General features: G+C 45.4%; 2 protein-coding genes across 3 annotated transcripts; one reads left to right on the top strand and one right to left on the bottom strand.

Annotated features, from left to right (window-relative positions):
- Positions 1–706: 706 nt before the first annotated feature.
- Positions 707–2,920, bottom strand: LOC119558399 (beta-1,3-galactosyltransferase brn). Its single transcript, XM_037871928.1, has 2 exons — positions 2,460–2,920; positions 707–2,396 (listed from the first exon to the last, which is right to left on the bottom strand). Exons 1-2 carry the CDS (start codon positions 2,725–2,727, stop codon positions 1,489–1,491), a joined length of 1,176 nt encoding a protein of 391 aa, XP_037727856.1. The 5' UTR covers positions 2,728–2,920; the 3' UTR covers positions 707–1,488.
- Positions 2,921–4,066: 1,146 nt separating this feature from the next.
- On the top strand, positions 4,067–13,166 carry LOC119558398 (histone-lysine N-methyltransferase EHMT2). 2 transcript variants are annotated; one of them, XM_037871927.1, is made up of 10 exons: positions 4,068–5,738; positions 7,329–9,251; positions 9,312–9,553; positions 9,624–9,979; positions 10,051–10,292; positions 10,357–10,547; positions 10,605–10,766; positions 10,824–11,361; positions 11,432–11,805; positions 12,173–13,166. In XM_037871927.1, the coding sequence occupies exons 1-10, from the start codon at positions 5,061–5,063 to the stop codon at positions 12,366–12,368; spliced, it is 4,902 nt and encodes a 1,633-aa protein (XP_037727855.1). In that variant the 5' UTR covers positions 4,068–5,060; the 3' UTR covers positions 12,369–13,166. The 2 variants fall into 2 exon arrangements, with proteins under 2 accessions (XP_037727854.1, XP_037727855.1); XM_037871926.1 differs by having other exon boundaries at positions 4,067–5,738; positions 10,357–10,766.
- The last annotated feature ends 550 nt before the right edge of the window (positions 13,167–13,716 follow it).

Genomic DNA, 13,716 nt, shown 5'->3' with positions numbered 1-13,716 from the left:
CTGCCACTTGCTAAGTTTTCTGTTTGCCTGGTGTCTGAGAGCCACAAATCCAGTATTTTTACTGAAAATATGTTACGATATGTTTCAATATGTTGAAGTAAATGGGCGATTTTTCAATTTCAAACACAAGGTAAGGCTTTACTAATTCTTAGCGAACAATCCAAATCATTTTAAGTGAAATTAATTTTTAGACCAATTTTTGCATTTTTTTAAGGGGTTATATCAGGTTTTTTTGAAATTGAGATTTTAGTCAAAAATACCCATTTTTACGAGTTTTTCAGTCGTAGTTTAGCCAAATCAAGACGTACAACTAAAAGAGCGACAGTTTTGAGCAGTTAACATCCTTGGCTAACAGATTCAATTACGTTAAGAGAAATTTATTTTTTGACCAGTTTTTGCATTTTTTAAAAGGGGTTGTATCAGTATTTTTTGAAATTCAGATTTTTGTCAAAAATAACCCTTTTTACGGGTTTTTTCGTCGTAGTTTAGCCAAATCAAGACGTACAGCCAAAAGACCGACAGTTTTGAGCAGCTTACAACCTAAGCTAACAAATTCAAGCACTTTATTAGAAACGTATTTTTTAACCAGTTTATCTTTTTTTTATCGGTTTTTCCGTATTACATATTTTAAAGTTATAATGCCACTGATTGCTTGGATGTTTTGTAGATTGTATTGTTTTGTTAGAATTTTCTTTATTAATTTAAATTACATTGTATAAATGCGGGCTTTATTCATAATTAATCGCTAGACAAATATTAAGATCTAACAATCTGATGAGGACGGAGTCTGTTTAAGTTGAAAACTTTATTGTTACAATATTGTTACTACTCTGCTTATACTATAACTGAATTTATCAATGCGATTTGATTAATAATCCGGCTCTAGTCATGAAAACTAAAATGGTCCCAAGCTAAAGATTATGTCTTTTTAAGCTGAATGAATGATATTGACGTAAAACCATCATTTGCAATTCAAGATTTTCACAACAAATCAAATGATCCACAAATTTGAGTAAATTCGGTAAGTAAATTCAGAGGACATACAACTTATTACCATATAATCTTGAAGATAGAATACTTCTCTGCAGTATATTGTCATTTGCACAATGTACGAATCAATTTAAATTAACAAATCATCATAAAAGTGGTAAAAAGGCAAGTTCCTGCATCTCTGGGGCGTAATATAATATATAATATACAGAGATACTCAAGAAATCCATCTATATACCAAAATTTGTAGTTTTTAGATGTGTTTCGGAGCCAATTGGCTCAGATTTGAGGAATTCGGTTGGGAAAGATTTCTGGGTCACCCCTGATTGCAATACCTAGGCTAAGCTACAAGCTAGGATGAGTGACGGGAGGATGATATTTCCTCTCGCGTCCTCTTGCACATGGAAGTCCTTAGTTACTAGTTACTGAGCTGGCTTCGCCGGTGGAAGTGGTGGCCATGGTGGTGGGCCCATGTGTCCGTGTCCAGGAGGTCCAAGGTCACCTCAGCCGCAGTGGCTTCACTTCAGCCAAACCATGTTCCGGGGCACGGGACTTGGCCGCCGCCACGCAGGTCTCCTTGAGCGATTTGCCCGCCGGCCGTTTGACGCACTCATCGAAGTAGCACTTCTCCACGTTGTGCAGGAACTCCACCAGCAGGCGATCGTCGCCGCCATTGGGTCCCACGGAGTACTCGCACTCGTAGCCGTGCTGCTTGAGATCCCGCACACAGCAGTCGATGAACTCCGCATTGGCGGAGAACCAATCGTTGTGCCGCTCCAGCGGAATGCCCAAACGGGTGCGCACCACCCCAGTCAGCCAGGTGTCGTCGATCCAGAAGAACGATGCCCTCTCCGCCTCGGCGGCAATCCTCTCGGCCGTTGGCACATTGGTCACATACATCCAGCCGGACAAATAGGCCGGATACAAGGCGTGTGGATACTCCTTTTTGCTGACATACCACTTGTTGGCCAGCAGGCGTATCGGTGGCTTGGCATCCAGCACATAGCCCGATAGCAGTGTGCTGGAGGTGGCCAGTCCAGGTTGACCCACTTCCAGGGCCTCCAAGTATCTGCGCAAATGGAAGACATCGTAGATGATGTCGTCGTCCAGTTTGATGATGAACTTGGCATGGTTCCTGCACTCCTGCGAGGCCCACTTCAGACCCATTACGTGTTTGTAGCTCAGATTGCGATAGTCCTCGATGAAGTTGCCCTGGACAAGATCACCGAAGCGCTGCTGCTCGCTGGCCAGCTGCTCCTGGCTGATGAAACGCTCTCGCGCGGGCAGGGCGGCCAGCAGGAAGACCCTCTGCAGGCCCATCTCGGCGAGCTTGCTCTGGGGAATCGCCTGTCGGTGGGCAGAACGCAGGGCATCGTGTCCGGCATAGGAGGTGACTATCAGAATGGCTGTGGAGGAGGAGTAGTAATGGGTTTATGATGGATTTTCATCACTTTTAGTAACCCACTCACCCAGGAGTTCCCTTTCCGCCTTGCGGCACACATTGCTGGCCAGCAGGTACTGGAAATCTGTGAGATTCAGGAGAGGATTGGCTGGCTTCGGCTGAGGATTGGGGTTAGGTGGCTCCTCCTCCGCTTCGGGGGGCAAGTGCAGCAGGAACTGGTCGACGGGGGACTCCCTGGAATCCCGCAGGTGACCCGAAAAGTAGCACAGGCTCAGCAGGACGATCAAGAGTAGCGACAAAATAATCGGAAGCAATCTTCGTCCGCGCATGCGCATCTTTCTCACATTCTACGTGGGATTCCCCTCGCCCGTGCCGACTGTACTCTGTGTTTCTATGTGTAGGTGCCTGCAGGTGTGTGCTTTAATTAACAACGACAATAATATCACTGGGCAGGTATTAATAAACAATAATAACAACAAAGAGCTGTTTTTTAATAATTATTTTCACGCCTTTGCCAGTGTGCACACACCAAAAAATAAGTGAGCGCAGACAGCAACCAGTTTACAAAAGGTCTTCTTTAAATGTCTTCGCTAAGTCAGCAAGACCCTATTTCTGGTATATTTTACTAACGGATGGTATTACTTATCGATATTTCCGCTGTCACACCGGCCCCAGTTGTTGTGTTGTTGTTGTTGTTCTCTCCCCCGCTCTCTCGCAGAATCTTGCATCTCGCTTTTTACTGACATTTACGCTGATGCTATCTCCCTTTTTACGGACACTTACGGTGCCTTACGTTTGCTTACGTTGCTGACACTTAAGTTCTAACACAAATACAAAGACAAGTGTAAAGTGTAAGTTGTAAAGAAAGAAATGTAAAATAACCGTTGGAAGCCTGCGATTTGAAAATTAATTTAGAAACTTTAAAAATAATATCGGTTGCAATGTCGAAAACGAATTGCAATGTGAACAGAGTGTTAGATGAATATATTAAGGAGGGGAGGGCATTATTAAAACTAGTAGATCGGACGCTTAAAGAAGATTATGGCCTAGGATAATTGTCGAATCAAATGTCATAGCTTTAATGTCTTGTATTAGAACTATAAAGTTAAGAAATTTTTATTATGTTCATGACGTAAATTGAATTGTGACTAGCGCACTAGTTTATAAGTATTCTTGTACTTGTAGCGTTAGGAAGAGTTATTACCAAAATAAATTTAAAAAAATAAATTAAAATTACCTGTTAGATAAATTGGTGTGGAAATCAGTGTTTTCAAAATTGGACCTTAAAATGGTTACTTTCAAGTGTTTGTTGACAAAGAGTCGGTAAAATATACATCATTTTTTACAAATGCCAATGGGACTAACTCTGGCAACTCTATATAATTATCGGAGTTGCCAGATCGATAGAAATACATAAATACGTCTTACTTCCAACAATTTTTTTCCTTATTCAGTGGCTATGGAAATTAATTTTCATGTTTTATTTCGGCAATAGAAAACATGTAATACTGATTAGCACACACTTTTCCTTTAATACAAACCAGATTACCAAAGGCGAATGGAATAAAATAATCGGTTTAATAATCGGTCACACCTTTTTCCGCCGGTCCGTCATCTCTGTCAGCTGAGATTGAATAAATGCATTTAATAAATGCAAAAATGTCGCAAAAACAGGAGCAGATACAATTTCAGGCTTCAAAGCAGCCATGAATCCCAGAGCATAAACATAGTATATATCTTGCAGTGTATTTGTATCTTTCAGTTTGTTTTGTGCGCGCGCGGTGAACGGTTGTTTCTGTTGTTTCTCGGCTGCTCGCGGTGTGCGTGCGTGTGCGTGCGTCCCCCCAACACAACGACGGTGTGTGTGTGTGCGTGTGCTTTTCTTAATATTTTTTTTTTGTTAATAATAATACTTCTGAACCGAAGAAGAAGCCAAAGAAAGTGAGAGCCAGAATGTGTGGGGGAATTGCTTTTGCAAATACTTCAGCTTAACAATCCAAAAATCACACAAAAAACTGACTGCAGCAGCAGCAGCAGCAACAACAACGGTCTAGGTGGTGAAGAGAGAGAGAAAGAGAGAGGGCCATATTCGAACAGCATGTGAGCTAATCAGCAAAGCAGCGATTTCTACAAACATTTTCTGCTTCTTAAGGCCACCAAAAAAAAAAAGAAAGAAACGAAGAAACACGGAGAAGAAGTGCTACAAATTATTAATAATTTAGTTAATGATTTATTTAAGTGACGTCGCGTGCTTTTCTTGTTTTGCCCAATAAGAAACAACAACAACAAAGGAGCGACCGAAAAGGGGAGAGCGGGAGAGCAGGAGAAAAAAAACAGTTAACTTTGTGGCCCACCAAAAAGCGCAGTGGGAAAGAAGAAAACGGAAAGAAAAAGATAGTGATTGCTCCACTCTCGATATTGATATTTGAATCATTTGCATTTCGAACAAGAAAAATCGTGTAAAAATAGTGAGAAAAAAACCGAAGAGAACATAAAGGCACTGGGCGCTGCTGCTGCGACAGCAATCTTATCGCCCCCAAAAAAAAAAAAATATATAATATTCCAGAGCCCAAAAAACACTGATGAGAGGGTTTCTTTAACCATGGAATATTGATTCCAATAACTGCGAAAAAGAAAACAAAGGAAAAACCAAAAGAAAAGCGCCTAGATGACGGACTTTGTGGAGCTGCTGAACAGCATGTCCAGTACTTTCAACAGCGACTGTGCCACCTCCACCGCGGAGGGGGGCACGCTCCTCAATCTGGATTTGGCCGAGGATAAGACGCTCAAGTGGCGCAATTTGGCCAATAATCAGTTTGCCTGCAAGGACAAGAAGCACAAGGAGAAGGAGGAGGAGGAGAAAGAGAGCAGGAAGCAGGAGGAGGAGCAGGAGGAATCCAAAAATCTCGAAGAAATCGAGGATATTAAGGGTCTTCTAGCGGATGTTGTGGATGCGGCGGCTGTCAAATTGGAGGAAGAGGAAGCAGCTGCAGCGGAGGCAGCGCAGAATGCAGAAAAAGTGGAAGAAAGCGCCGAAAAACAAGAACAACAACAGAAGGAAGAAGTAGTGGAACAAGAAGAAGAAGAAGCTAAGGAAAAGTCCTTGGCAAAGGAAGAAGAAGAAGAGCAGGAAAAGGAGGTGCAGCAGAAAGAAGAAGAAGAAGAAGCAGAGGCAGCGGAATCAGCGGAGGTGGCAACAGGCGAAAAACAGGAAGCAAGTGCAGAATTAGCAACAACAACAACAGCAGCAGCAACAGCGGCCGAGGCAGCAACAACTACAACAATTGCGTCGGCAGAGGCAGCATCTCCACTTGTTGTTGAGGCAGCGGCAGCAGCTGATAAAAATGTGAGTAAATGTGTGTGTGTGTGTGCGTGTGAGCTTCGAAATTCCTGCTGCTTATTTTGTTGTTGTTTTAATTTAGAAGTTGTTAACCCTTGACTGGCCCAGCTATTTTCGAGGCACTATCAGTTAGTTTGGCAATAAAAAAGTTTTTACCAGCTAAACTTCATAAGTAAACTAAATCTGAAGCAAAACAGAGTCCACATTAAGTGTTAGGGGGCTTTCCCCCTCTTCCTTTTATAGGTCTGCCGTTTCGCCTTATCTATATCCTATATTTAAATGTCACATTTGCTATTCAACAGATGTGCCATTGTTAATTTTTATCGTCGCCTAGGAAAAAGCTTCGGTATTGAGTAAAAAAAAATTTAACTATGTAGAGCTTTTAAGCTTTGCATTTTGCCTTAATTTATACAAATGATTTACAGTCAAGTTAACACAACACACCTCCCCAAACTCGAAACTCCCCAACTTATATTTATTTCTATGCCATTTCAACTTGAGACTTTGGCTCACTTTTGATTCCTAATCATTATCTTGGAGCAGATAACGAGTTGCCGTTAAACTATAACTCATCACTTGGGTGTATAGTTACGTTAATGACCGGAAAACATATAAAACCTTTTACCCGGCAAACTATAATAAAGAAAAAGCTGTAATCATGAAGAGAATCGAGTTTCTGTTCCTCAAAATGTTTTATGATCATACAAAAGCTTCTTATCTATCATACTAAAAGATAGATAGGTTTCTTGCTTACAACTCATTACTGACTGTATGATATGGTCGAGATCATTGAGTTCATTGAGGGAAAAGATGTATCTATTATTGTAATGATAATATAGTTAAGGTACCTGTTATTGCTTGTGATTGGTACTTACAGATCCCATAAATATATTTTTCCGTAAGTTGTTCTTAAAAATAACCAGAGAATGGAAAGAAAAATATTAAAACTCATATTTCGCTTCAGCCAAATATGCAAACAATTAACAAATGCATATGTTAATTGACTTAAATTAGTGTTTTTATAAAAAAAATAAACGAAAGCGAACTTTAACAATTAATAGAGTAAATTTTAAGATTCAGAATAGAAAGGGATAAATCAATTAGTTTGAAAGAAGTGAGGATAAATGCCCTACATTAGAATTATAAACTTTCAATTTGCCTTTATAATGCCACTAAAACCGGAACGAAATATCGAGTTATCGGTTATTTGGGCATTCTCCGAAGCGATCCCAAGCAAAATTGGCCAACATAGCTTTTTTCCGGGTGGTATTATGTTCAATTCCCATAAAAGAATAAACAAGTTCTCCGAAACGATAAACAGGAAGATGAAAGCAAATAAATAAATAGTTTGGCGTACTTCAAGAGGGTTTGGATTCACATTTCTCTGAACTTAAACTTATGGCATCCATTCATGAGACTATTTATTAACCTTCCATTCATCCTTTTGGCCAGCTGGCACCGTGTGTTTGGTAGAACCAGTTGTCTTGGCAACCGACGAAGCCATTCGAAGCATTCCTTCAGGGCTGGTCCTTTCGGACAGTATATATTAAATATCTGATACTGAAGATTTGCTGAATGAGTGTCTGTATCTTGCAGGAACAAGTTTCGCCAGGCGGAACGCGGCGCTCTCGGAGAACACCTCGGCCCACAGACACGCCCACGCCCACGCCCAGTGCCACGCCCACGCCAAACACCGATGAGCCTGCTCAGGTGGAGATTACAGAACCCGAGCCGCAAGTGTCGGAGCTGCAAGTGGAGGTTAATTGTCGTCTGGAGGTGCCAGCACTGGAGGAGATTCCACCAGCAGTTGGTCTAGAGGTGAAGAAGGAGCCGGAGAAACCGTCTCCAATGACTACTTCATCCCCCGAAGAGAATACAGCACCTGCTCCCAAACGAGGAAGGGGTCGAGCCAAGAAAATACGACCAGAAGCCGAGGTGGTGGTGGACTCCAATGAAGTTCTGCCCCTGGGCGAGGATTCGGTGGTGGAGAAGAAGCCGGGACGCAAGCGGAAGATGCCGGATGAACAGCCGGAACATGCGCAACTCGGCGACCTTGTTGTGGTGAAAACCGAGCAGGAGGAGCTGTTGGGAGATGCTCCCTCGGGCGACGGCAAGAGGATGCGTCGCAGTGTCCGGCTGGGAAATCGATTACCCGTCGATGGTAGCACCTGGGAGGAGGTGAAGACCGAGCCCCTTACCCACCAGCAGCCGCCTGCAGAGCTCTCCTTGATGGAGGTCACCCCGGTGCCCTTGCCACCAGCCGTGCTGGATGAGAAGACGCCACCAAAAAAGCGAGGACGCAAGGCCAAGATTCAGCCCGGTGCGAAATTAGAGCCGGGATCCACCTCCGCACTCCCTCCCCTAACCAATGGCAACAAGAAAACGACTCCCACTGGAGGAGCCGAATTGCAGCTGCCCAAGCGTTCGAAGCGGAGAATCAAACCGACGCCAAAAATTCTGGAAAACGATGAACTGCGCTGTGAGTTCGAAACGAAGCACATTGAGCGAATGACCCACTGGGAGAGTGCAGCAGCTGCAGCGGCAGATGGAGAGTTTGAGACTCCACCAACGGGCGGCGGTGGCTCCAATTCGTCAAACTCGAGGCAAAAGAGTGACAAATCCGATGGCAGCAACTTCGAAGGAGGTCCAGGACATCCAGCTGGCACAAGTGCCATCAAGAAGCGACTCTTCTCCAAGTCCCAGCGCGACATTGAAAACTATGGAGCAGCCATGCTGGCCAAGAGCAAGGTGCGCCCGTGTCCGGATGTGGAGCAGTTCCTCAGCGACATCAAGGCGTCGCGCATCAATGCGAACCGATCTCCGGAAGAGCGGAAGCTAAACAAGAAACAGCAACGGAAACTGGCCAAGCAGAAGGAGAAGCACCTGAAGCATCTGGGACTGCAGAGGAATCACAGCGAGGAGGCCTCGGACAACGACAGCTCCAACACGGACAATGAGTTTGTGCCCACGACGAGGGTGCAGGTGGGGAAACCAAGTGTTACGTTGAGGGTGAGGAACACGGTTACCAAGGAGCTGCCCACAACATCAGCAGCTGCCCAGAAATCATTATCCCGCAATCCAGTTGTGCAGCCAGCTAAGCTGACGAGAAGGGTGGGCGGAAGGGGAGCCGCAGGCGGAACTGTGGCAGCCGGAGCTGGGGTATCCGTTTCCACCCTCGATGCAGAACAGCTTCACTCGCTGAACACCTCGATCCTGGCCGATGTTACGCCCATCAGGGACTTGGATGCCAGGCCCAGTACCTCCAAAACGGCCAAGTTCATTTGTCTGTGCCAGAAGAGTTCCCAGTACTATGCCAGGAATGCGCCGGATTCATCCTACTGCTGTGCCATCGATCACATTGACGAGCAGAAGATTGGCTGCTGCAACGAGCTCTCCTCGGAGGTTCACAATCTTTTGAGACCCAGCCAAAGGGTTAGCTACATGATCCTGTGCGACGAGCACAAGAAGCGCTTGCACTCGCACAATTGCTGTGCAGGATGTGGCATCTTTTGTACACAGGTGAGAACCACATCTGTTTGATTGACCACAAAAAGAGTACTTCTATTTTTTCTCTTTTAGGGCAAATTTGTGCTGTGCAAGCAGCAGCACTTCTTTCACCCGGATTGTGCCCAGCGTTTCATCCTGAACACTCCCTACGAGGAGGGTCGTGGCGATCGGGAGGATCAAGGAGCCAAGTTCAGCAGCCCCATGTTGGTGCTCAAGTGCCCGCACTGCGGACTGGACACACCCGAGCGCACCTCCACGGTGACCATGAAGTGCCAGTCGCTGCCCGTCTTTCTGCCCACCCAGAAGTACAAGATGTGAGTAGAGTCCATCGAATAGCTACAATATTGTAATACCAATTACTTATTTCCTTTGCCATCCACACAGCAAACCCGCCAAGCTGACTACCTCCTCGCATCTGGCCCAATTTGGAGCCGCTGGAAAGGCCAGCAGTCCAGGAGCCAAGGCCAAAAGCAAGGGGGGATCTTCCGCAGCCGTCGCAGCGTCCTCCTCCTCCGCCTCGAAGACAAATGGCACCCAAAGAGGCAAGGCGGGCAGTTCAAACTCGAGCCATGCACTTAACACGATCAACTTTGCGCAGTTGATTCCCGACTCCGTGATGAATGTGGTACTGCGTGGCCATGTCGTTTCGGCCAGTGGACGCGTCACCACGGAGTTCACCTCACGGGATATGTTCTATGCGGTGCAGAACGATGATTTGGAGCGAGTGGCGGAGATTCTGGGTGAGTTGATTGGCTTGCCTTTCCCATTCATCTTTAATTTAACTTATGTGCTATTTGTTCTTTTGCAATAGCTGCCGACTTCAATGTGCTGACCCCTATTCGGGAGTACTTAAATGGCACCTGTCTGCATTTGGTGGCCCACTCGGGCACTCTCCAGATGGCATACCTGCTGCTCTGCAAGGGAGCCAGCTCACAGGATTTCGTCAACATTGTGGACAGCGAACTGCGGACGGCATTGATGTGTGCGGTAATGAACGAGAAGTGCGACATGCTCAATCTCTTTCTGCAATGTGGAGCCGATGTGGCCATCAAGGTTGTTATTCCTGCGTCCTGCGTCAACAAATCTTTGGTCATTCTCAAATATGTATCTTCCAAAGGGTCCCGATGGCAAGACGTGTCTGCATATTGCAGCCAAGTTGGGCAACGTGGAGGCCACTCAGCTGATTGTGGAGAGCTATCGAGCCTCGCGGAATATCACCAGCTTTCTGAGCTTTATCGATGCCCAGGATGAAGGCGGTTGGACGGCCATGGTGTGGGCAGCGGAGCTGGGACACACGGATATCGTTAGGTGGGTTTATCCTTCAGCTGGCGTCTCGAAGCTGATTAATACTTTGCTCCTCCACAGCTTCTTGCTCAACCAGGAGGCCGATCCGAACATCTGCGACAATGATAACAACACGGTGTTGCACTGGTCCACGCTGCACAACGATGGTCTGGACACGATTACGGTGTTGCTGCAAGCGGGAGCGGACTGTAATGTGCAGAATGTGGAAGGCGACACTCCACTGTGAGTATAGCTAAGTTCTTTAATGAGTAGGGAGTGTAACAGGTGTATGATTTCCAGCCACATTGCCTGTCGTCACTCGGTCACCCGAATGTGCATTGCTTTGATTGCCAATGGAGCGGATCTGATGATCAAGAACAAGGCGGAGCAGCTGCCCTTCGACTGCATCCCCAACGAGGAGTCCGAGTGCGGCCGCACCGTGGGTTTCAACATGCAGATGCGCAGTTTCCGACCGCTGGGCCTGCGTACCTTTGTGGTCTGCGCGGACGCCTCCAATGGCCGGGAGGCACGACCCATCCAGGCGGTACGCAACGAACTGGCCATGTCCGAGAGCGAGGACGAGGCCGATTCGCTGATGTGGCCGGACTTCCGGTACGTAACCCAGTGCATCATCCAGCAGAATTCGGTGCAGATCGACCGGCGCGTCTCGCAGATGCGTATCTGCTCCTGCCCGGATAGCTGCAGCAGCGATCGGTGCCAGTGCAACGGAGCCTCTTCGCAGAACTGGTACACGGCGGAGAGCCGCCTCACCGCCGACTTTAACTACGAGGATCCGGCGGTGATCTTCGAGTGCAACGATGTCTGCGGTTGTAATCAGGTGAGCGGGAGAAGTTCTGTGACCTTTTGAGAAATAATGTACTGACTATCTCATCTTATTGCTGCCACAGCTCTCCTGCAAGAACCGCGTGGTGCAGAATGGCACGAGGACACCGCTGCAGATCGTCGAGTGCGAGGAGCAGGCCAAGGGCTGGGGAGTACGGGCGCTGGCCAATGTGCCCAAGGGCACCTTTGTGGCCAGCTACACGGGTGAGATTCTCACCGCCATGGAGGCCGATCGGCGCACCGATGACAGCTACTACTTCGACCTGGACAACGGGCACTGCATCGACGCCAACTACTATGGCAATGTGACCCGGTTCTTTAACCACTCGTGTGAGCCAAATATTTTGCCCGTTCGCGTTTTTTACGAGCATCAGGACTACAGATTCCCCAAGATCGCCTTCTTCGCATGCCGTGACATCGATGCCGGAGAGGAGATATGGTGAGTCGATAATTAGAACTTAAATATATATTAGCTTGTTTCATAATATAATAAACATTTGTATACAAGCTTACGTTTAATTAACAATCATTTTTTTTTGACTAAACTTAAAGTTAGATTAAAATTTGTATTTTTCCCCTTATAATAATTACTGGAGAGCTAATTGAACAAATTGTTGAGCAATTCTTTTTCATAAACCCAATTAAACTATTTCTTCACCAATTAGAAAAGCTAAAAAGGTTATGATGGGGTAGAAATAGTGAATAAAATAAACATTAAAATTAAAATGGCATGGTTCATGGTTCATTCCCACCAAAAATGTGCCTTGATTGTTTTTCATCAATTACTTTCATTTGTTTCTTTTCAGCTACGACTACGGGGAGAAGTTCTGGCGCGTGGAGCACCGCTCCAGTGTGGGCTGTCGCTGCCTGACGGCCTCCTGCAAGTACGCCTCCCAATCCTCAAGCACAAATGCCTCGCCCACGGATGCAGCGACTGCAGCGGAACCGGAAACGGAAGCGCAGCTCAATGCAAATGCCCCGGAGGAGATGGATCAGGCGTAGGCCAACACGACCAGGACCAGAACCTCAACTCGAAATGATTCCAGACTCGTCAGTCTCAGCCGACACAACAGAATCCCCACCAAGCCACATACATCAGACATCACAGCACCAGCAGGAACGATCGCCATATATGTAGTATATATATCATATAGTACGCATGATAAATCGAAATCGAAATCGGAGCCCCAGGACGGGGCCCTCTTCTTCGACTGCCAAATGTTTCATGGTTTACAAATTTTTGTCTATTTTTACGTATACAATTAGTGTTTTGTTTATTATTAATTTTGTTTGAGTTTTATTCATTTGTTTACCTTACCCCCCCTTATTATTAATATTTTTATTACCGCTACCTGTAATCACCCATTATTATTTTTAACTAATATGAGAAGACTCCCATTTCCCTCCCGACATTTTTTGGGTGTGCGTGTGCGAATTGTAATGTTCAAAACTTAAAACTAGACTTAGGGATTACCGGGATAATGGAGGAACATAGTGGCGGAGAAGTGCATCTAGTCATAAGAACGAGGGAGACAGAGGTTTAAAAACAGAGAGAGAGCAGAAAAACTGGTTCGAGGGAATTGTCTAGATACAGTGTGTTTTTTTTATAGTTGTATTAGCCTGTTTATTTAACCAGTGTAAAAGCTCTTTATTAGGTTTGCCCCCTCATTTCAACCACACAAATCTGTTTAGAGAGATTGGAAACAATTTAACGTAAATATTGATCGTTAAAGTGCACTGTACTGAGCGCGTGAATGTAACAATAAACCGAAAGCAAACGAGGAATTATTAAACAGAAAATATGTTTTTGATATCGAACATTGATTAAGACTAGCATATAGCTGATAAGCTAAAGAAAACAGTGTCTATACAACCATATATTATATATATTTAACATATATATATGTCTTTGTGCAGGGTAAAGTACTGATAGTCGTTAACGCAAAATAAGTTGAAGTTGTTTTGTATTTAGCCAGGCCCACTGACACACACACACACACGCACACGCACCCAACTGGACACCAACTCCTCCAATCCAATCCAATCCAAAATCGTAAGCATTTTATTGCACAATTCGTATTAGTGTTTTTTTTTTTCTTAGTTTGCCAAGCAACGTTAGCCAAGCCACAAGTGCCTCAAAGAGAATAGTACCCTAGCCCCTGCCCCTAAACACGCACTAGAAAACCCCCAAAATGGCTTCAGACCAACATGGTTATATACAGGAACTTTCTATCCAGCTATCACCCGACCAAGATCACGAACTGCAATGCATTTTGGGACACGACCCCTCGATAGTCGACAGAGCATTGAAACGACGGACTGCGGCCTACTTAATGTGTGAGCCCTGCGA

Source organism: Drosophila subpulchrella, chromosome X (assembly GCF_014743375.2).
Source record: "Drosophila subpulchrella strain 33 F10 #4 breed RU33 chromosome X, RU_Dsub_v1.1 Primary Assembly, whole genome shotgun sequence".
NCBI classification, from domain to species: domain Eukaryota; kingdom Metazoa; phylum Arthropoda; class Insecta; order Diptera; family Drosophilidae; genus Drosophila; species Drosophila subpulchrella.
The sequence above is the reverse complement of the archived record's forward strand: the minus strand, read 5'-3'. Positions and strand labels throughout refer to the sequence as shown.